At 37.5% G+C, this 24,100-nt stretch overlaps 2 protein-coding genes across 3 annotated transcripts; one reads left to right on the top strand and one right to left on the bottom strand.

The window, feature by feature from the left end:
- The first annotated feature begins 4,233 nt into the window (after nt 1-4,233).
- On the top strand, nt 4,234-13,842 carry LOC131985063 (E3 ubiquitin-protein ligase RING2-A-like). 2 transcript variants are annotated; one of them, XM_059350097.1, is made up of 7 exons: nt 4,234-4,534; nt 6,627-6,727; nt 7,552-7,712; nt 8,723-8,938; nt 10,967-11,287; nt 11,950-12,190; nt 13,496-13,842. In XM_059350097.1, the coding sequence occupies exons 2-7, from the start codon at nt 6,650-6,652 to the stop codon at nt 13,655-13,657; spliced, it is 1,179 nt and encodes a 392-aa protein (XP_059206080.1). In that variant the 5' UTR covers nt 4,234-4,534; nt 6,627-6,649; the 3' UTR covers nt 13,658-13,842. The 2 variants fall into 2 exon arrangements, with proteins under 2 accessions (XP_059206080.1, XP_059206079.1); XM_059350096.1 differs by lacking the exon at nt 4,234-4,534 and having other exon boundaries at nt 6,607-6,727.
- Nucleotides 13,843-18,888: 5,046 nt separating this feature from the next.
- Nucleotides 18,889-24,091, bottom strand: rps18 (ribosomal protein S18). Its single transcript, XM_059350108.1, has 6 exons — nt 23,930-24,091; nt 22,760-22,858; nt 22,029-22,115; nt 20,875-20,976; nt 20,244-20,335; nt 18,889-19,009 (listed from the first exon to the last, which is right to left on the bottom strand). Exons 1-6 carry the CDS (start codon nt 24,074-24,076, stop codon nt 18,934-18,936), a joined length of 603 nt encoding a protein of 200 aa, XP_059206091.1. The 5' UTR covers nt 24,077-24,091; the 3' UTR covers nt 18,889-18,933.
- Nucleotides 24,092-24,100: the final 9 nt, after the last annotated feature.

Genomic DNA, 24,100 nt, shown 5'->3' with positions numbered 1-24,100 from the left:
TTAACTAAATGTAATTAAATTACTTTAACCCTGTGGAGTCCACCGGAGCACGACTTCCAAGCAGCATGGAGCTCTGCTGTCAGCTTCTCTCTGAAGTTCTGGCTTGTTTGTGTGTTTATTGTAATCTTTTGTTTGTTTTTGTGTTTTTATGTGGGGTTTTTTGTATTGTTTTTGTGGATTTTGTTTTTTTATGCATGTATTTTTTGTGTGTGTTTTGGGTTTATTTTTTGTTTGTTTTTGTTTTTATCCCTGTTTTTTGTCATTTTTTGTATTTTTTTTTGTTCTTTTGTGTGTTTTTATGTGTTTTTGTGTGTTGTTTTTGTCCAAAATGTTTCTTTGTATTGTTTGTGTGGATTTTGTTTTTTTATGCATGTTTTTTGTATTTTTTGTGTGTGTTTTGTGTTTATTTTTTGGTTGTTTTTGTTTTTATCCGTGTTTTTTGTCATCTTTTGTGCTTTTTGTGTTTTTATGTATGGTTTTTTGTATTTTTTTTTGTTCTTTTGTATGTTTTTATGTGTGTTTTTGTGTGTTGTTTTTGTCCAAAATGTTTCTTTGTATTGTTTGTGTGGATTTTGTTTTTTTATGCATGTTTTTTTGTATTTTTTGTGTTTATTTTTTGGTTGTTTTTGTTTTTATCCGTGTTTTTTTGTCATCTTTTGTGTTTTTTGTGTTTTTATGTATGTTTTTTTTGTTTGTTTTTTTGTTTGTTTTTTTGTTTGTTTTTTGTATATTTTTTGTTCTTTTGTGTGTTTTTATATGTGTTTTTGTGTGTTGTTTTTGTCCAAAATGTTTCTTTGTATTGTTTGTGTGGATTTTGTTTTTTTATGCATGTTTTTTGTATTTTTTGTGTGTGTTTTGTGTTTATTTGTTTTGGTTGTTTTTGTTTTTATCCATGTTTTTAGTCATTTTTTGTGTTTTTTGTATTTGTTTGTGTTTTTATGTATGTTTTTTGTATTTTTTTGTTCTTTTGTGGTTTTTTGTGCATTTTTTTGTATTTTTTTTTGGTTCTTTTGTGTGTTTTGATGTGTGTTTCTGTGTGTTGTTTTTGTCCAAAATGTTTCTTTGTATTGTTTGTGTGGATTTTGTTTTTTTATGCATGTTTTTTTGTATTTTTTGTGTTTATTTTTTGGTTGTTTTTGTTTTTATCCGTGTTTTTTTGTCATCTTTTGTGTTTTTTGTGTTTTTATGTATGTTTTTTTTGTTTGTTTTTTTGTTTGTTTTTTTGTTTGTTTTTTGTATATTTTTTGTTCTTTTGTGTGTTTTTATATGTGTTTTTGTGTGTTGTTTTTGTCCAAAATGTTTCTTTGTATTGTTTGTGTGGATTTTGTTTTTTTATGCATGTTTTTTGTATTTTTTGTGTGTGTTTTGTGTTTATTTGTTTTGGTTGTTTTTGTTTTTATCCATGTTTTTAGTCATTTTTTGTGTTTTTTGTATTTGTTTGTGTTTTTATGTATGTTTTTTGTATTTTTTTGTTCTTTTGTGGTTTTTTGTGCATTTTTTTGTATTTTTTTTTGGTTCTTTTGTGTGTTTTGATGTGTGTTTCTGTGTGTTGTTTTTGTCCAAAATGTTGATCCAGTAAGTCAAAATAAAATTTAAAAAGTAACCAGGTCGTATAGGTGAGGTTGTGCTGAAAAAACTTTTCCAACATGGCATGGTAAACATTTTTTAAGTGGTGTATACATTACTTTTATTACACATCATATAGCTGTGTGTAAAAAATAAAGGCAACTTTTTTTTCTATTTAATGTAAAAAGAAATCTTATAAATAATTAAAATATTATACTTTTTACTTTTTATTAAATGTTTTTAAAATACATATTTGTTTTTATACATTAAGTGCAAATGCCAAAAAAAAGGTAAACTATTTGTATTACAAATATGAACCATAAAAATAAATCTTATAAAATAATTAAAATATAATACTTTTTACTTTTTATTATATTTTTTTAAATATAGATATTTTTTTCTACATTAAGTGCAAATAACAAAAACAAAAAAATATTTGTATTACAAATATGAACCACACAAATAAAAGTTGAAGTTATTTTATTTTTACAATATTATAATGAATATCATAATATAAAATATGTTCAATTACAGTCAATTCTATGTAAAAACAAAAAAACCCAACAACATATAATTGATAAAGAATACAGCAAACCTTTAAATTTAATGTAAAAAAAATTAAAGAGAAAGTCAAAAATAAATATTATACTTTTTCCGTTTTAATATAGATATGTATTTTTTTTTTTAAATTAATACAGATATTTACTATTTATTATCTGTATTTTTAAGCAAATTATCATGTAAAATAATTGACATGTTAAGTGTTATTTGAAGTGTTTGGGAAGTCTTTTTTACAGGCTAGCAGACCCCACCACTTTTCTGTTTCCATTTTAACCTGTAATTTTTATTCATTCGCTCTTAAATGTTTTATTCATTCCCTTTTTTTTAATTCTTTAATTTTATTTTATTTTATTTTTTTTTTTTTCGCTTTTAAATGTCTTCTAATGTGTTTTATGTATTTTGATCTAGCCCCTGTAAAGCACTTTGAATGTCCCTGTGTCCGAATTGTGCTATATAAATAAACTTGCCTTGCCTTGCCTTGCCCACCAGTGGACAAAAAGAAACAGCAGTGCATTTTATTGAACATTTTCAATTAATTATTTTATGTAATATCTCAAACGTTGCACTGTAGTACAGTGGGTTGGATGAACTCAATCATTCTTTAATAAAATACTCCAAACAGGAACACAGGTCTCAAGTAAAAGTTGCAGAACCACAATGTAAAACTAGCCCAAACCACAAGAAACATCCGTCTGAGGAGCATCAACAGATGAACAGATCAGTTTTGGTTTTAATCGTCTCTCCTTTCACTTCAGGCCTCCTCTCCTCTGGCCTCATGACTCAGCAGGCAGAAACATTTCTTACATGGTTTGTCTGTTACACTGTTTCTGGATCAGTGAAACCACAATGTAATCAGATGAAGGTTTGGCCGCGAGGTCTATAATTTTAAACAGGTGTGGTTGACAAGACGTACCAGAGGAGGTATTTGCTCATTTGCATAATCCGCACAAAGTAGATTGACCTTTCAGATAAAGGCTGATGATGCATTTTGACCTCATCGTTCATCTGTTTTTAGACAACCTGCTTCCAAACTTGTTACACTGTGAAAGTGTCATCAGAGTTTAAGCTGCTGCAAGTTAAAAATAACCTGCATTCAAAACATAGTTATGGTGCCAAATAAAACACAAAGTAGTCATTATGCAAATCAGCAACAGAGGAATATATTGTATATTTTATATCTATCTATCTATCTATCTATCTATCTATCTATCTATCTATCTATCTATCTATCTATCTATCTATCTATCTATCTATCTATCTATCTATCTATCTATTCATCCATCCATCCATCATCCATCCATCCATCATCCATCCATCCATCCATCCATCCACCCACCCACCTATCCACCCTTCCACCCTTCCATCCTCCATCCATCCATCCATCCATCCACCACCCTATCTATCTATCTATCTATCTATCTATCTATCTATCTATCTATCTATCTATCTATCATCCATCCACCCACCCATCCATCCATCCATCCACCACCCCACCTATCTATCTATCTATCTATCTATCTATCTATCTATCTATTCATCCATCCATCCATCCATCCATCCATCCACCCACCCTCCTACCTATATATCCATCCATCCACCACCGCACCTATCTATCTATCTATCTATCTATCTATCTATCTATCTATCTATCTATCTATCTATCTATCTATCTATCTATCTATCTATCTATCTATCTATTCATCCATCCATCCATCCATCCATCCACCCATCCATCCATCCATCCATCCACCCACCCTCCTACCTATATATCATCCATCCACCACCCCACCTATCTATCTATCTATCTATCTATCTATCTATCTATCTATCTATCTATCTATCTATCTATCTATCTATCTATCTACCTACCTACCTACCTATCTATCTATCTATCTATCTATCTATCTATCTATCTATCTATCTATCTATCTATCTATCTATCTACCTACCTACCTACCTACCTACCTATCTATCTATCTATCTATCTATCTATCTATCTATCTATCTATCTATCTATCTATCTATCTATCTATCTATCTATCTATCTATTCTTATAGTTGTGCTAGTTGTGTGTTGTAATGCACCGAGCGGCCGCTGGGGGTCAGCACCGTCTCCGCTGAGCAGCAGCCGGGCAGAGCGCGACTTGTTCCGGGGAGAAGAAGAAGAAAGATGGCCACAGCTAACGTTAGCTAGCTTCTTGGGCTAAAAAATATGCTACGCTGGTCTTATTTCTGTCTTATTTTCTCTCCTAACGAGGCGCACAGAGAGACTAAAACCCGCCGTGTCGACTGTGTGAGCAGAGAAGCAGCGGACTTTTCTTTATTAGTGATTAATCGAGTAGTTTAGTGTTAGTGTCGGGGGGAGGGGGGGGGGTCTCCTCGGGTCAGCTGTCCGTCACTACCGCCAGGTGAGTTTACTCTCATTTCCTGCCTTTTATTCTCTTTTCTGTCACCTCCCCGTCGATTAATAACAATATTTACTTATTATTAAATCCTACCACACAAGTACAACTTTACAAACTTCTCTATTGATTAGAAACCGTGATGGAGAATCGGTGTTTTGTCCCGCGGGGAAGTTTTCCTGTCGGCGGGTCTCAGGAGTGTTTTTGTTTTTATTTTTATTACAAAACTGATCAATTCAACCTTTAAATAATCAATATTATGATCACCTGATGAGCTTATTGTGTTGACGTAATATTTGTGTAGTTTTCTTCTCAAGCTGTTTGTTGTTATTTATCATGATTTCGCTGTAGATCATTGAAATCTGCATTGTTTACATTTGAATAGTTTATTGTCCCTTCACACTCATTATTTTAATATAATAATAATAATAATAATATATTTTAAAATACTAAAAATACATTAAATGTGTTTTTATATATATATATATGTGTGTGTGTGTGTGTAAAATTATATATATATAAAAATATATATATATATTTCATATATATATATATATATGAAATATATATATATTTTGGTAAATGTTTTAAAACTTTATTTATTTATTTATTTTTACACTGTTATTGTCATGGTTTCGCTGTAGTTCATTGAAATCTGCTTTGTTTACATTTTAATAGTTTATTGTCCCTTCACACTCATTATTTTAATATAATAATAATAATAATATATTTTAAAATACTAAAAATACATGAAATGTGTTTTTTTATATATATATATATGTGTGTGTGTGTGTGTGTGTGTAAAATTATATATATATATATATATATGTTTTGGTAAATGTTTTAAAACTTTATTTATTTATTTTTCCACTGTTGTTGTCATGGTTTCGCTGTAGTTCATTGAAATCTGCATTGTTTACATTTTAATAGTTTATTGTCCCTTCACACTCATTATTTTAATATAATAATAATAATAATATATTTTAAAATACTAAAAATACATGAAATGTGTTTTATATATATATGTGTGTGTGTGTGTGTGTGTGTGTGTGTGTGTGTAAAATTATATATAAAATATATATCTGTAGAATAATATGTTTTGGTAAATGTTTTAAAACTGTATTTATTTATTTTTCCACTGTTATTGTCATGGTTTCGCTGTAGTTCATTGAAATCTGCTTTGTTTACATTTTACCCTTCAGTTTATTGTCCCTTCACATATTTCTCATGTTACATGGTCACATAAGGAAGAAGTAGCAGGCAGTTTCTACTGTCGGTAAAAATACTTTGTCACGAGTCAAACTCCTAAATTCAGAAGTATAAGCATCAAAATACTTTTAATAGTATCAACAAACTAAAGTACTCATTGTGCAGAATGGTATATTATTGGACTATAATTTCAGAGTTGGTAAAGGGAATATTTGCCACCTTTTTAAATGTATTTCCAATCAGAGTTTAATAAAAATATACACTGTAAAAATCTTCTTATGCACTTATATTTTGAGATGCCATTTTTCCAATTGGAAACATATTTAGTTCTCAATACAAGTGAAGACTAAAACAAAGGTTTGAGCTGCAAAATCGCCCAAAATATTTCAATCAGAACTGCAGACATTCTTTGCTCTATATACCTAATTCAGACAAAAATATGGTTCAAAATCTGCAAAGATTTTTCAGCTAATTTAATGGTGCATTTATATATATTTTTTAATTTTTAGCCAGAATAATGCTTTTTAACTTCCATTCTGTGTCTCTCAGCCCTTTTGTTCCTACTTAACCTTTACAAACATCACATAAATATATAGTTTCATGTTTAAAAAAAGTCTCAGTAAATTCCTAAAACAGCTGCTCGCTGTGGTTTTTATAAAACAACAGAAAGGAGGAAGTCTTGCATGTAGTTGGACTATTTTGCGGTGGATTAATCCACATTTGGTGCTGTGATGAGGCTTTGTGGCTGCAAGAGAGATAGTCAAAATAAACTGTACACACACACACACACACACACACACACACACAAACAAACATATATGCACTGTAGTTCCAGGTGTACACGTTTCACATGTTTGTGTGTGTGTGTTCTCTCTCTCTGTTGGTCCAGTGGGGATTGTGGGGACCGTCATCATGGCAGCTCCAGTAAACATCCAGACTCCCAGTAAGACCTGGGAGCTGAGCCTGTACGAGCTGCACAGGAGCCCTCAGGTAAACCTGCATGTGTCCCTAGACTGTGAACTGTGTGTGTGTGTGTGTGTGTGTGTGTGTGTGTGTGTGTGTGTGTGTGCGCGCGCGCGCGTACTTCCTACATAGTGAGGACCAGAACACGTTTTTAACCAACAGAGTGAGGACATTTTTGCAAAGTGAGGACATTTCGGCCGGTCCTCACTTCTTAAAAGGCTTTTTTGAGATTTCAGACTTTGTTTTAAGGGTTAAAGGTTACATGATGATGATAATTAACTGAAACTGTATTTTGTGGTTACAAAACTAACTGAAATTATAGTGAAAATGTCCTTCGTTTTCGTCTTTGTCAACTTTTTTCATGCATAATGAAGATGGATCAGACAAAGGAAATAAAGGCAAAATTGACTGTGACCTCTTTTAATCTCCCACCCAACAAATACCCCATTACAAAAAACTAAAACTAATAAAAACTAAACTAAAACTAGCAAACTCACTCTAAAAACGAATTAAAACTAACTGAATTTGAAAACAAAATTCACAAAGAAACTAAAACTATTATAACCTTGCAAGGGAATTCACTATTCCTATGCGGGCCCTCACAAAGATAGGTGTGTGTGTGTGTCTGTGTGTGTGTGTGTGTGTGTGTGTCTGTCTGTATGTGTGTCTGTGTGTGTGTGTGACTGCTTCTATACACTTCTGTATTTCTGAAACATCTTCGGTAAATAAGAAATGGAATGCATCAAATCCGAATCATCAGAATTCCTCTTTAAGTGCAATTTGTTCAATTAAATTAAAATTGTGTGTGTGTGTGTGTGTGTGTGTGTGTGTGTGTGTGTGTGTGTGTGTAGGAGGCGATCATCGACGGGACGGAGGTGGCCGTGTCTCCTCGCTCTCTGCACAGCGAGCTCATGTGTCCCATCTGTCTGGACATGCTGAAGAACACCATGACAACCAAAGAGTGTCTGCACCGCTTCTGCTCCGACTGCATCGTCACCGCGCTGCGATCAGGGTCAGCACCGTTAACACTCGTTAACATTCATTAACATTCATTAACATTCATTAACATTCATTACAAAAGGTTTCATACCAGATAACTTGTGCTACTTGGTTTTTACATGTGATATTATGTGGTGAAAAATGCCTCGATAAAAGATCGCCACAAAATACACCGTTTTACAGAAAAATAAACTGTAAAAACAGGCATTATCATCCAAATTTGAACTAAATATATATTGAAAAAGTGACCAAAACTTGTGTTAAATGTTGATATTAGTGTCAGAATCTCTTTATTCTCCGTGTGTCATTTAAAATAAACCAGGTCCTGTTAAAAACATTAAATTCTGCTCCTCAGAGGCTGTTTACACAGAGCAGAGAGGAGAGGACAGGAGAGGCTGTTTACACAGAGCAGAGAGGAGAGGACAGGAGAGGCTTGAAACATGACAATACTTCAATATGTACAATAATTGGAGAAAACTTGTGTCTTTTGGTCATTTTACGTCTTTTTTTGGTTGTTTTACGTAGTTTTTTGGTCGTTTAGTGTCTTTTTTATTGTAATTTAACATCTTTTTTGGTTATTTTGTGTCTTGTTTTAGTCATTTTTTGTCTTTTTTATGGTCATTTGTGTTGTTTTTGTAACATTTGTGACACCTGTGGGCACTTCAAATTCATACATAAACACTTCTCTATTTTATTCACATTTAAAAACAGACTTTCTGATTTCGGTCATTCTAACTGTGTTACTCTGCACAAAGAAATGTTTGAGTTGTTCCCACATCTCGCCATGATTCCATAGAGCTGCAGAACGTATAGATTTTTATAGATTATATATATTGTGAGGAAACACAAAAACACAAAATCCACCCTGAAACGGCTTGTTAGACTTCAAAGGGTTCTGCTATTTTGAATAGATGATTTTTTTTCTGGTTTATTGTACTTTCAGTGCATTTAAAACTCATTCTGTCAGAAATACTGTGCAGAAACTCCAACCTGAGCCTGATGTGATCTCCTCCTCCCTCCCAGGAACAAAGAGTGTCCGACCTGCAGGAAGAAGCTGGTCTCCAGGCGCTCGCTGCGCCGAGACTCCAACTTCGACGCACTGATCCAGAAGATCTACCCGAGCCGCGACGAGTACGAGGCGCACCAGCGGCGCGTCATCGAGCGACTCAACCGGCTGCACAACAAGGAGGCGCTGAGCTCCAGCATCGAGGAGGGGCTCCGGCAGCAGGCCCGCTACAGGTCCGAGAGGTGGGGGAGGATGGGGGGGGGTCTGGTTATCGTCACGGTTACAGCAGAGGGAGACCTGCTGCAGTTATTCCTCATGTTTGTTCTCTGGGTGTATGTTAATGTGCAGAAAGCTTTGATCCATCAGCAAGTTACTTGAGTAGAAATGAGACTCTTATTATGTTCCTTTTATCGACACTGAACAAAAATATAAATGCAACACTTTTGTTTTTGCTCCCATTTTTCATGAGCTGAACCCAAAGATCTCAAACTTTTCCTTTATACTCAAAATAACCATTTCTCTCAAATATTGTTCACTAATCTGTCTAAGGCCACGTTTATACATAGCAGGGTATTTAGAGGAGCTAATATTTCCCCTCCTCCGTTTGAAAAAAATAACATCGTGCACACAACATCGTTTTCAAAAAAGTTGTCATTTACATCAACCCGCATAAATACCATTATAACTATAACAAACCTATATATGGGCGGCAATGTAGGGAGAAGGAAAAGATATGCGAGCCAATCAGAATCCTCAGAATCAACAACAACCAATAACACCAGCGACTTCCTGTTGCTTTCAAAACAACTAGATAGAATGAACGTGAGAACCTAAAACCCATTTGTTTCTCCCAGTTGACACGACAACACATAACCAGAGTTTTCCAAATTCTCCACTTTGCCCGGAGTTTTTAGAAATAATCGTTTTCTGTGATAAAAACAGGGTTTTCGTGTAAATGAGAGGCCAAACCACATGAAAATATCTGTGTTTTCCCTTTGTGTAAACGGGGCCTAAATCTGTGATAGTGAGCCGAGATAATCCACCTCACAGGTGAAACGTATCAAGATGCTGACAGACAGCATGATTATTGCAGTCGTGCCTAACCCCTGGATTCCACTGGATGCGTAACGGCTGCAGATCCGTCGTCGGAGCCGTTACGCATCCATTATAATCAATGTGTGAGATTCCACCGACTGCAGATCCGCTGCGTAATGAGTCCGACGACGCAGGGCCATCCGACAGCCCTCGCAACACTGGAGCAGAGCTTCTATTTTTGTAGACGACGGAGCACGGCGCATAAATTCAGCACAGAACAGATCGTTCGTGCACAGACACAAAATAAAACATCGGGTATATTTTCAAAATAAAATACCTCGGGTTCGCGGTGAATCGTTTTTCACAACTTGAAGACGTCATGATGGGCGGGGACAGACCTGAAGTCAACAGGTTAGAGGTTTTCACTCGTCTTTTCACGCCCCTGACACCGCTCACTCCGGTTCTTTGTAGTAAACAAACAGAGATCGCTAAGTGAACACCTCCTGCAGCAGCAGCACATACACACTGCACTGCTACAGAGCTAACTGTAGCTAACTGCCGCTAACGAGGTCGGCCGGCTTGTTAACAAGAGGCTCTTGTTAACAAGCCGGCCGACCTCGTTAGCGCTCGTTAAGACGGAGTCGCTGGATTTGTCTCCAGTCATTAACGAGGAGATGTTGATTATCTTCGTTATATCACTTGATTAAGCATGAATTTGCGAGATCTTGTGCGTCCTCGGGACTACGCTGTCCGCAACAGCTTGACGCAGACAGATCCGGTGTGTGTTGATGGACTGCGGAGATACGCAGTCGTTGGGGACGGACCCGTTACGGAGTCGTAACGCATCCAGTGGAATCCCGGTGTTAGGCTGGCTACAATAAAAGGCCAAACTGAGCAGTTTTGCTTTATTGGGTGTGTCTGAAACCAGCCAGTCTCTGGTGTGACCACCATTTGCCTCACAGAGTGCAACACATCTCCTCCACATAGAATTGTTAATAATATTGGTCCACTCCTCTTCAATGGCTTTGCCAAGTTCCTGGATATTGGCAGGAACTGGAACATGTAATGGTTATTTTGAGTGTATAGAAAAAGTTTGAGATCTTTGAGTTCAGCTATTGAAAAATGGGAGCAAAAACAAAAGTGTTGTTTTATGAATTTGTTCAGTGTATAAATGGTGATCCGTGTCCCCTCTATAAATGGTGACCCGTGTGCCCTCCGCCCTGCAGGAACCACCGGGTGAAGAAGCCGGCTCAGGAGAGTGACAACACCACCTTCAGCGGCGGGGAGGACAACGGGGACGCCCGCTCCCACCTCTCCCATGACTCGGCGCCCTCCCACACCCCCCACCCCCCCGGGCAGACCCCCTCCGAGGCCGGGCCGAGCCGCAAGAGGCCGCGGGCGTCCGACGACGGCTCGGGGCCCGAGGCGGACAGCGGCAGCCCCACGCCGCCGCTCAGACGCCACAAAGACGGACCCACCTCGGAGATCGAGCTGGTGTTCAGACCGCACCCGGAGCTGGTCCAGGCCGAGGACTACAACCAGACCAGGTGAGACACACCTGGCCCCCCTCTGAACTCCTCTAAACCAGTAGTTCTCAACCTTTTTGAGTCGCGACCCCCAATTTAATGAATAATAATAATAATAATGAAGCAGACAACAACTAAAACATCTCTCTGTCTGTGCAGTTATATATTTTATTGTTACTTTTAATCGAAGTCCTTTGCTATCAGTTTAAAGGTCCATTCTGACCTCCTGAGTGTGTAAAAAAGAGTCAAATTGAACAAAAAATTACATAAAATTAAGCCAAAAAGGACTCAAAATGACCACAAAAAGACACAAATTAACCAAAAAAGACACAAAATTACAAAAAAAGACACAAAATTACATTCCATAACATTTCCACTTCTTGCGGTAACAACAACACGGCAGATAATAAACGCTCCGGTAGCAGCTGCCTTTCGTTTTGTTAACGTCGTCATAGAAACAAGTGAAACGAAGCTCCAGCTGGAGCAATAAAGGGACCTTCCACACACAACACGGTAAAGAGACATTCATATAAAACTCACATTAAACTTTCATATCAAGGTGAGGGCCACAAAATATCGTCACGAGGGCCACAATTGGCCCGCGAGCCGCGAGTTTGAGACCCATGAGCTACAGTAAATTTGCTTTAATTCATCGTTTCCCATCGATTCTTGTTCCTCTGCAGGTTTGTGAAGACGACGGCCAACGCCACGGTGGACCACCTGTCCAAGTACCTGGCTCTACGCATCGCTCTGGAGGACCGACAGGCCAACGGAGACACGGAGGAGCGAGGGAAGGAGGACGGAGGAGGAGACGCTGCAGGGAGAGGAGCAGCAGCAGGAGGAGGAGGAGAGGGCTCCACTCTGACCAACATCAGTGAGAAACAGTACACCATCTACATCATGACCAGAGGAGGACAGTTCTCTGTGAGTCAACATTCATCAGACTGTCTGACTCTCAGCAGGGATGTGGATCAATGTGATCAACTGTTTCTTTAATGGACCACAGGCAAATATACAAAACAATTAAACATTAATATTTGCAGATAACTTGGCAGATTCTAAACTTAGTATCAAGTAGCTCATTTTCATTCTCAATTTATCTACAGAATTATCTTTAAAATGTTGTAAAATTGTGAAAAATCACAGCAATCCTGCTTTTAACTTTCAGACCTGCAGTGAAAAAGACAGTTTTTGCACTTTGTTAAACTATAAGTTGATTATCAAAATAATTGCCGATTAACTTTTTCCCCAATCAGTTGTTATGTTCGCATTAGCCCGTCGCATTAGCCCGTCGCATTATCCGGTCGCATTAGCCCGTCACATTAGCCGGTCGCACATTAGCCGGTCGCACATTAGCCGGTGACATTAGCCGGTCGCACATTAGCCGGTCGCACATTAGCCGGTGACATTAGCCGGTCGCATTAGCCGGTCGCATTAGCCTGTGACATTAGCTGGTCGCACATTAGCCGGTGACATTAGCCGGTGACATGAGCCGGTGACATTAGCCGGTCGCACATTAGCCGGTGACATTAGCCGGTGACATGAGCCGGTCGCATTAGCTCGTCACATTAGCCGGTCGCATTAGCCTGTGACATTAGCTGGTCGCACATTAGCCGGTCGCATTAGCCCGTCGCATTAGCCAGTCGCATTAGCCAGTCGCATTAGCCCGTCGCATTAGCCTGTTGCACATTAGCCGGCCGCACATTAGCTTGTCGCACATTAGCTTGTCGCACATTAGCCGGTCACATTAGCCCGTCGCATTAGCCCGTCGCATTAGCTGGTCACATTAGCCGGTCGCATTAGCCCGTCGCATTAGCTGGTCACATTAGTCGGTCGCCGGTCAGTACTGACGGCACAAAAGTGTCAAACTGAGCTCAACAGAAAGGGCGCGATATCTCCACCCAGTGGTGAGGAGGAGGACACGTCCCCTAACACCAGTATGAATGTGTGTGTGAACGGATGAATCAGCGTAATCTAACTCCAGTTAATGAATGAAGTGGTGAATCTACTGAAGAAATATTTCAGATGAAAACAGTTTTGTGGATTTTATAGTAATATTTCAATTCCTCTGGTTTCCCTTTTCATTATTCTCCTTCTCTATTAACCTCCTCCTCCTCCTCTCTCTCCTTCTCTATTAACCTCCTCCTCCTCTCTCCTCTATTAACCTCCTCCTCCTCCTCTCTCTCCTCCTCTATTAATCTCCTCCTCCTCTCTGTGCCTCCCTGTCAGACGCTGAACGGCTCCTTGACTCTGGAGTTGGTCAATGAGAAGTACTGGAAGGTGAGGAAACCTCTGGAGCTTTACTACGCTCCCACCAAGGAGACGCAGCAGCAGCAACCGCAGCAGCAGTCCTCTCCTCCTGCTCCTCCTCCTCCTCAGAAGGAGGCCTGAACGTCTCCTCCTCCTCAGCGGGAGGCCTGAACGTCTCCTCCTCCTCCTCAGAGGGAGGCCTGAACGTCTCCTCCTCCTCCTCAGAGGGAGGCCTGAACGTCTCCTCCTCCTCAGAGGGAGGCCTGAACGTCTCCTCCTCCTCCTCCTCAGAGGGAGGCCTGAACGTCTCCTCCTCCTCAGAGGGAGGCCTGAACGTCTCCTCCTCCTCCTCCTCAGAGGGAGGCCTGAACGTCTCCTCCTCCTCCTCCTCAGAGGGAGGCCTGAACGTCTCCTCCTCCTCCTCAGAGGGAGGCCTAAACGTCTCCTCCTCTTCCTCAGAGGAAGGGGTGAACATCTCCTCCTCCTCTTCAGAGGGAGGCCTGAACGTCTCCTCCCCCTCTGAGGAAGGGGTGAACGTCTCCTCCTCCTCCGAGGAAGAGGTGAACGTCTCCTCCTCCGAGGAAGAGGTGAATGTCTTCTCCTCAGAGGGAGGCCTGAACGTCTCCTCCTCCTCCTGAGAGGGAGGCCTGAACGTCTCCTCCTCCTCCTGAGAGGGAGGCCTGAACGTCTCCTCCTCCTCCTGAGAGGGAGGCCTGAACGTCTCCTCCTCCTCAGAGGGAGGCCTGAACGTCTCTTGCTCCTCCTTCTCCTTCAACATGTACTGGCATTAAAGCAGCTCTCCTGACCTCCTCTGACTCCTGAAATCTGACCTGATGTGACTCCTGGAGGAGGAACACAAGTAGTTTGGACTGATTTTGTGTTTTTTTTCTCCTGATATGAAGCTGTTTTTTTGTTTTCCATCTGTTTTGAATATTTTACTGGAGATTTGAAATGATTTTTAGTGCGAATGCTCAAAGTTTCAGCAGGTCACATTGTTTTTCTTACACTTATAAATAAACATTATATTTATTTCTCCTGAAATCTGGAAAATAAAAAATAGAAATTAAATTCTAAAAACTGGCAAATTTATGTGGCAGCCAAGAAAAAGTAAAATAAAAGTAAATATCATACTAACTGTAACTTAACTTGATATTCTGAGTCAAAATAAAGAGCTTGTATCTTAATTATCTGATCAATTTTTTGTCATAATTATGGAAAACCGAGTTATACATTAGAGATAAGTTAAAGTTATATTTCTATTTAAGTCAGAAGTATAAAAATAAGTTCCTATTTTATCATTTTGATCTGTGTAATTGTTTTTATTTCCCATAATTTGTCTTATTTTTGTCATTCCTAAAGTAACATTTTTTCCTCTTTCTCCTGATAGAAAAATATCAAACATGAATATGTGAAGAGAATCTGACTGACTGTTTCTCTGACCGACTGTTAAACGTTTGTTACTGATCTTTTTTCAGCTTTAAGACTTTTTTTTTTAAGTTTCCTGTCTATGAGAGAACAATCAATCAAAAAAAAGATGAATTTGTTTTGTGTTAGTTTATTTTCCTCCAGTGATTCTATCAGACTTTAGTGTCTGAATCATTGAAAAACATTTCCACCAGTTATAAAAATAAAAATTAAAACTCGGCTCTGCTAAAAAATGTTTTTGCTCATATTAAGTCGAAATTATGAGATAAAGTCATGACTTTTTTAATTCTAATAATTGACTTTTCATCTCCTCTTTTACTTTTTTCCATCTAATAATTTTGATTTTATAATCTAATAATTATGGCTTTAGCTCATTTGTTTTTAAATTCAATAATCATGACTCATAATTTTGACTTATCTAATAATAATGCCTTTTTCTCATTACTTTTTCAAATCTAATAATTATGACTTTTTATCTCATAAATTTGACTTTTTTTATGTCATAATTTTGACTTTTTTTTAACTAATAATTTTGACACTTTATTTCATAATTTTAATTTTTTTAAATCATAATTTTGACTTTTTATCTCATAATTTTGACTTTCTAATTTAATTATGGCTTTATCGCTTTAAAAAAAAATCTAATAATCATGACTCATAATTTTGACTTTTCCCCAAATTTTTGACTTTTTTAATCTAATAATTGACTTTATCTCATTTAGATTTTTTTTCATCTAATAATTGACTCAAAATTTTGACTTTCTAAATCTCATAATTATTACTTTTTCCATTTAATAATCATGACTCTCATAATTGTGACCCCCCCCCCCCCCGTCATAATTATTATATTTAAAAAAAAGTCATAATTATAAGAAGTCAATTAGATGGGGATCTAATTGACTTCTTATAATTATGACTTTTTTTTAAAATATAATAATTATGACTGATAATTTCAACCTTATATTTAATCTCATAATAATTGACTTTTTATCTCATAATTATGACTTTAAATATGAGCAAACAAAGCCAAGTTTCCTTTTTTATTGCTCCAACTGTGAGAACTGTGTTTCCATAGCGATGAATCTGTTTGTGTGTAAATGTTTGTGTGTATTTACGGTGTCAGAAGTGGACTGAAGCTTGTTTGTGTTTGTCTCCTCGCTGCCTTACAGCCAAACAAACAAACAACCAAACTAAACCAGTCATTCCTGTTTATGGTTCATATTCTGCTGCTTTTATTCCTTCAACGTGTAACTTAAACTGTGTTTTCTCATATTTCACCTTTCAACACGTAGCTGTTCAGTTTATCAGGTTTAAAGCCATAATATTAATATTAATAATCCTCAGTTCACTTCTTCACCATTAAAGACTTTACGTTCTGTCTTTATGCACTTTAATATTTCCTGCAGCCATATAAGTTCCTCTTAGCTTACCTCAGTTTTTATGGAATATTTGTATATTAAGAATAATGCAATATTTCCCTGTTTCTCCATTGTATAATGACTCTTTCCTTCTGTCAGCGATGCAGCATATTAAACTGAAGAAAACAACGTTTGCTGTGACGAGTGATTGTTTTAATGCAGGAGTCTCAAACTCTAATTACCTGGAGGCCACTGGAGGCAGCATCAACATGACCAGAAAAAGACACTAAATTACTTAAAAAAGACCAAAAAAAGACACAAAGTTACCAAAAAAGACACTGAATGATTGAAAAAAACACTAAATTACTTAAAAAAAGACACAAAATTACAAAAAAACAACAATACGGAATAACCAAAAAAGACACAAAATTATTTTAAAGATTTTAGTCATTTTGTGTCTTTTTTTAGTCATTTTGTGTCTTTTTCTGGTCATTATTAAAAAAAGACACAAAATTACCCAAAAAAAAGACAAAATTATTTTAAAAATTTTAGTCATTTTGTGTCTTTTTCTGGTCATTATTAAAAAAAGACACAAAATTATTTTAAAAATTTTAGTCATTTTCTATCTTTTTTTTAGTCATTTTGTATCTTTTTTTAGTCATTTTGTGTCTTTTTCTGGTCATTATTAAAAAAAGACACAAAATTACCAAAAAAAAGACAAAATTATTTTAAAAATTTTAGTCATTTTGTGTCTTTTTCTGGTCATTATTAAAAAAAGACAAAATTACCAAAAAAAGACAAAATTATTTAAAAAATTTTAGTCATTTTGTGTCTTTTTCTGGTCATTATTAAAAAAAGACAAAATTACCAAAAAAAGACAAAATTATTTAAAAAATGTTAGTCATTTTGTGTCTTTTTCTGGTCATTATTAAAAAAAGACACAAAATGACCAAAAAAAAAGTAATTAAAGGGACCTTCCACACACAACACGGTAAAGTGCCATTCATATAAAACTCACATTAAACTTTCATATCAAGGTGAGGGCCACAAAATATCATCACGAGGGCCACAATAGGCCCGCGGGCCACGAGTTTGAGACCCCTGTTTAAATGGATTCTATTCAACTACACACCAGAATAAGCATAAAGGTGGATTTAGTCACTAACCTTCAAATAACAGTAAAGTTATTTAAAAATGTGGATAATAGTCTAACATGCATTGTTCATTTAAAAATATAAACTTCAGTTTTTTTGTTGTGCTGAACTGTGAAAAAAAACAAAGAAATTGTTTTTAAAAAACCTGATTCAGTCTGGCTGCCAAAGTTTACTTACCCTAAAATAACAGAACAGCCATTTACTGTTCATTTCTTTAAAAATACAGATAATGTACACTAATATAAAATCTGTATTTAAAATATATTTTTTACTTTAAGATGGTGAGTAGCAGCCTTTACTGCATGTTTCTGTAATTCTTTACATTTAAGTTTTACTGCAAGAACAAATTTGCCATATTTTACATTCAGATGTGTTTTTCAAAGTAGAATTCAATGTCATTTAACATCCAATACCATTAAGAAATACTTTAAAAAAATGTTCCATTATATTTACAGATTTCAACTTTCGTTTTATGGGTAATATTTGCAATAGAAGTTATTTACCTTTTTTTTCTTAAGGCATTTGCAATAAACAAGAAAAATAAATAAAATGAAATACATATTTTTTAGATTGGGACACTGGAGCTGAGCTCATTAACAAAAAATTGTCTGCTGCAAAATATTCATCAGGTAGCAGAGCATCATTATATATTAATCCATACCATCGGTCATATTTTAGTTTGACATTAAGCAGCTTTATCAGCTGGATTTCTATCTAGAACAGGGGTCTCAAACTCGCGGCCCGCGGGCCAATTGTGGCCCTCATGATGATATTTTGTGGCCCCCACCTTGATATGAAAGTTTAATGTGAGTTTTATATGAATGGCACTTTACTGTGTTGTGTGTGGAAGGTCCCTTTAATTACTTTTTTGGTAATTTTGTGTCTTTTATGGGTCATTTTGTGTCTTTAAGTTATTGTGTGTCCTTTTAATATAATTCTGTCTTTTTAAAATAATTGTGTCTTTTTTGTCATTTTGTTTCTTTTTTAAGTAATTTAGTTTCTCCGTCATTTGTGTCTTTTTTGGGTAATTCTGTGTATTTTTGTGTCTTTTTGATCCTGCCTCCAGCGGCCCCCAGGTAATTTGAGTTTGAGACCCCTGCTCTAGAATGTCCAAGTTTTATATATTTTGTTCAGTGCAGGAGGAAATAATGAGGTGATTTTTTTTTCTCCTTAGTGAAGTCGACTGCAGCCGTGAGCAGCTTCTCCGCCACCAGCTGATCCACTCGTTCTAAACTCCTGAAGCAGCTCGATAACCGTCTGAATCAGTCTGTTGGAGTCATCAGGACTGAGAAACGCAAATTTAAAAGTTCTAGTTTCTATCTCATGAACCACATTTAACCAATAAATCATTAAAGAACTGATTAAACAAGACTGTATGAAAGTAAAATCCAAGAGCTTCACCCCAAACTAAAATCAGCAGACGAGGCCAGGAAGCTTTTTTACAACGTGGTGTTTTATTGAAAGAAGGGGAAGTGGGAGTTTACTTCTTCTTGGACACACCGACGGTGCGACCACGACGACCGGTGGTCTTGGTGTGCTGACCGCGCACACGCAGACTGAAAGAGAAGAAGAAGAAGAGTTAATGAGACGAGGAGAAGATCAGAGAACAGAAACATCTAACAGCAGCAAATCCACCACATGCATCTTTAAATTCACTGTCATGTATCATGATTTATGAGAGGAATTCAGTTTGTAGTTGTGCATTAAGAAAAGCTGCAGCAGCGTTCTGAGTTCTCCCTCAGATTTCTGTCCAGGACCGACTCTCTGCACCAAACCTCCATTAATGACCCAGGACACACAGACTGAGCTGCTGGACTACAGGTTCACATTTACTGATAAAAACTCTTCGGCTCAGCTGACGTTTGTCTTTGGATCCAACAATAAGTGTCTGAACCAAGATTATAGTTAACCAAAACTGACGAAATAACGAAAACTAGAATTGAAAAAACATTTTTGTTAACTGAAATAAAAATAGGTTTGTCTTTTTTAAATCGATAACTAACTGAAACTTACAAAACCAAGTAAAACTAAAATTATAGTGAAAATGTTCAACTTTTTTCATCCGTAAACCTTTTTGGTTGATATGAAATCTATTTCATCTATCTGGTTTTATGACTTAATAAACTTATTGGGGCTGAGATGGATAATAAAAGGAAATAAAGGCAACATTTGTGACTTTTTTTTTTAATCTGGCACCCAACAAATTAATAAAAACTTAACTAAAACATTAAAACTAATGAAAAATCCAAAACTATCTATAGCACATTTTTTAGGACGATATATTTTCCCAGACAGTTACAGTAACTATGGCGACAGGACTAGTGTGAAGTGGATACAGTAACTATGGCGACAGGACTAGTGTGAAGTGGATACAGTAACTATGGCGACAGGACTAGTGTGAAGTGGATACAGTAACTATGGCGACAGGACTAGTGTGAAGTGGATACAGTAACTATGGCGACAGGACTAGTGTGAAGTGGATACAGTAACTATGGCGACAGGACTAGTGTGAAGTGGATACAGTAACTATGGCGACAGGACTAGTGTGAAGTGGATACAGTAACTATGGCGACAGGACTAGTGTGAAGTGGATACAGTAACTATGGCGACAGGACCAGTGTGAAGTAGATACAATAACCATGGTAACAGGACCAGTGTGGAGTGGATACAGTAACTATGGTAACAGGACCAGTGTGAAGTGGATATAGTAACCATGGTAACAGGACCAGTGTGGAGTGGCTACAGTAACCATGGTAACAGGACCAGTGTGAGCTGGAGCAGGTCTCTTACCCCCAGAAGTGTCGGAGCCCTCTGTGAGCTCTGATCTTCTTCAGCCTCTCCAGATCTTCTCTCAGCTTGTTGTCCAGACCGTTAGCTAGAACCTGAGACACAAACAGTCAGTCAGTTCAGAGTCAGGAACATGAGGAGCAGAACGTTTCCTCTGGAGCTAGAACCCTGCAGCGTCTACAACCACAGCTGACTCGTCTCCAAACCATCAGACAGCCAGTATACCAGTATGTTATAAAAATAATATCCTACAGCTGCATGACTGTGATATGATTATCATTGTGCTAAGGCCTGGCTCAGGTTAAACCCTTTGTAAAACATGAATACAGCAGGTTCAAGCCATTTATTTTTAAATAAAACAGTTTACAAAACAGCAGTGCAACAGCAACTCAAATAAATAAATCTAGGAGTATATTTAAATTAAAGTGCAGCCACAATACAAGTTTAACAGAGCGAACCAGTAAATAGATAACTAGACTAACTCAATAAATGAGGTGGTATCTGATCGGTGCCTGGACTCCAGTACACAACGATACCGATGCAGCATTTTCGACACTACCAGAGCCATTTCCCATCCTGGTATCTGAATCAGAACAACTCTACTGTGAGTCAGTCTCAGTTATCAGGGACCTACCTGGCTGTACTTTCCGTCCTTGACGTCCTTCTGCCTGTTGAGGAACCAGTCGGGGATTTTGTACTGGCGAGGGTTCTGCATGATGGTCACCACACGCTCCACCTGAACACACACACACACGTTTAGTCACACAGGAAACCAATCAAACGTGACAAAATAGAAACTACAAGGAAAAAAACAACTAATTTAATTACAAAAACATCACCAAGTTCTGCAGATGTTGTGCTCACACCACTTCTGGGTGAACAACCTGCTCTTGATTTGAATTTCAGAGATACATGAAAGCGGCAATTTGATCATTTCCAGTTTCAGCTCGTTATATTTGGATAATTATAATGTTGTGTGTAAATGTGACTTTCCACCTTGCTGGTGATTTTGTAATATTTTTCTCATAGATGTTCTATGGCACAGTTTGGGTTCTCAGCTGTCATGTTTAGACTTGGAACCAGTGTGGATCGGTCCAGTCCTGTACGGAGGCCGGCTCAGACCAAGACTAATAACATGTTAACTTTTATAGTGATCATGGCCGACTCTAACTGACTTCCTGCCATAATGATGTTATTATTCTGAGACCAGATCTGCATCATTTTACCTGTGACCAGAAATAAAGGCAGATATTATTGAGACCTTACTTTATCTACAGTGTGTTTGCTTTTGGGCCTCGAAACTACAAACCAGAGTGATTTTTTACAAGCAGTAACTAATATATTGTAGCTAAACAGAGCTCAAACTCAAACTAGGTCTCAAACGTACATTAGTAAAAGTAGTTTTTACAAGATATGAGAGCATTAAACATGCATTTCGGATTAATTTGGTGCATCTCTTCAAAATAGCAAATTGTAAAATAACTTCGCCAAAGGGCTGTTAAATCTATTGGGGAGTTATTATAAACACACAGTGAGACTGGTTCTAGGTTTCAAGCTGATGGAAATGTTCCCCAACGCCAAAGAACCAGGAAACATTCAACACTTTGCACCATTAAAGTGAAGTCATGAGAACAGACAGAAGTGTTCAGTCTGGAAGCTTTAAAAGGTTTCTACACGACATTGAGATCATTAATGAAACAGTAAAGATAAAGTGGAGCCTCCTGAGCAGAGACTAAAGCTAAACTAATCACTGTGTAATCCCAACGAGAGAGTCAGAGTGTTCCTCACCTCGTCGTCAGTCAGCTCTCCGGCCCTCTTGTTCAGGTCGATGTCGGCTTTCCTCAGGACGACATGAGCGTAACGTCTGCCAACACCCTGACACCAGACACACACACACACACACACAGGACGTTAGATAATGTTTATCACACGGACAAAGTGGAAAATAACTTTTTCACAAATAAATTTCACAAATAAGCTGCGAAAATACATTCATTCATATTACTCAAGGAGGACATTGGGCAAGAGGCGGACAGGTCTACAGACCATCACAGGGCTGACCATTCACGCTCTCATTCACTCCTACGGGGCAATTTAGAGTCACCAGTTAACCCATTGACGCCTAAAACTTCCTGTAAAACCTCTGGGCGATTAAAATAACCCCTAAAACCTGAAGTTTTTCTGGAAATTCAACAGAAGTGTCAACTCTTCTACTAAATAATAGATTTTTCAGCCTCTGTAGCAGATAGAAACGAAATTCAAAAAGTATTTGAGAGCTTATACAAATACTACAAAACAACGTATCCGCTTTCCAGGCTTCAATGGGTTAAACTAAGTGCATGTTTTTGGACTACGGGAGGAAGCTGGAGGACAAGCAGACTCCACACAGAAGAGCCACAACATGGATTGAAACCTTAAGTTAATGTGCAGGTAAAACCATCACACACACACACACACACACACACACACACACACACACACACACAGACAGCAGGTTTACTCCCGCGTTAGGATGGTACCTTAATGGCAGTGATGGCGAAGGCGATCTTCCTCCGACCATCGATGTTCGTGTTGAGAACACGAAGAATGTGCTGGAACTTCTCAGGGATGACCAGAGACTGAAATAAAACAACAGAAGCAGTCAATCATGGGTAAATATCACAATCAGCTGTTTATCAATATTAGATACGAGCCTGAAACACTTTAAATATAATTTACTAGATATGTATACCGACTGTGGTTATGGAAGAGTGTTGATACTGTGAAAACTGTGCTCTTGGTGCCTTTAAGTCTGTTTGAAAGACTTATCACTCATCACTCCTCTTTAGAGGTCTAAGTCAAACAGTATGCACCTTTTTAGATTTTTAACATATTCAACAATGTGTTTACCTTCAGACAGAAGCAACTTTACAACTCAAAATACCTTTAGGAGCTAGACACAAACCTGCTGCTGCTGCTGTTAAATCACTCTGGAGCCCAAATAACAGCTCCAACATGAAAACCTCACTAAGGTATAATTTAAAGCTAATTTCTAACAGGTTTTGAGGGTCTGATCAGAAGTTAATGTGGCCCAAACACTGAATGTGTCTCTGCATGCAGCATTTTTGGCTCCAGTTAGCCACTTAGCTTCAGCTACAAGGTGCTGCTGTTTAAACCAACAACTTCAGCACACTTTAAAGCATCCAAACCAGCCAGTGGAGCTTATTTAACCACAAAATAGAGCAAATCAGCCCTTAATCTGCCCCTGCTGCTGGTGAAACAAGCACTTTGTCTCACATGCTAACCCTGCCATAGGAAGGTATGGAGCTGTTAGCATCTTCAGCTAGCCGCCTTTAGTTTTTAATGTTTGTGAACTTTAACAACTCCGATATCATAAGAGGCACAATTTGGTTACTTTTCTGCTTCGAACCGCGTATAAAAAAGTACATTTAATATTTAAATAGTAGCCACAAAGATAAAAACAGTCAAATATTCGTGCTACTCCCGCTCCATACTGCTCAGCTCAGCGGCGACAGCAAACAGCGTTAAAATGTGTATTTCTGGGACAAATATGACAATAATTCAACATCACACCGCTAGAATATAATATATAAGATCCATTTAATATCTACGTGTTATAATCGGGTGATAATAAAGCTAGATGATTACGGATTTCAAAACTAGTCCCGGTTGACAGAAAATGTTCTCACCATCTTGGAAGCAGGTTCCGTGCGAAGAGGAAGTCGCTCTGTTCTCGCGAGAGGTTGACGATGCCCGAGAACGGAAGTCAGTTCATCACTTTTAAACCGTCCGACAATAAAGTTACACACCCGTTTAACAAAACCGATAAATAACATTTATTTGTGAACATAGCTACGGCA

This window comes from Centropristis striata, chromosome 14 (assembly GCF_030273125.1).
Source record: "Centropristis striata isolate RG_2023a ecotype Rhode Island chromosome 14, C.striata_1.0, whole genome shotgun sequence".
Lineage (NCBI taxonomy): Eukaryota > Metazoa > Chordata > Actinopteri > Perciformes > Serranidae > Centropristis > Centropristis striata.
Note: the sequence above shows the minus strand (reverse complement) of the source record. Positions and strands in the feature narration are given on the sequence as shown.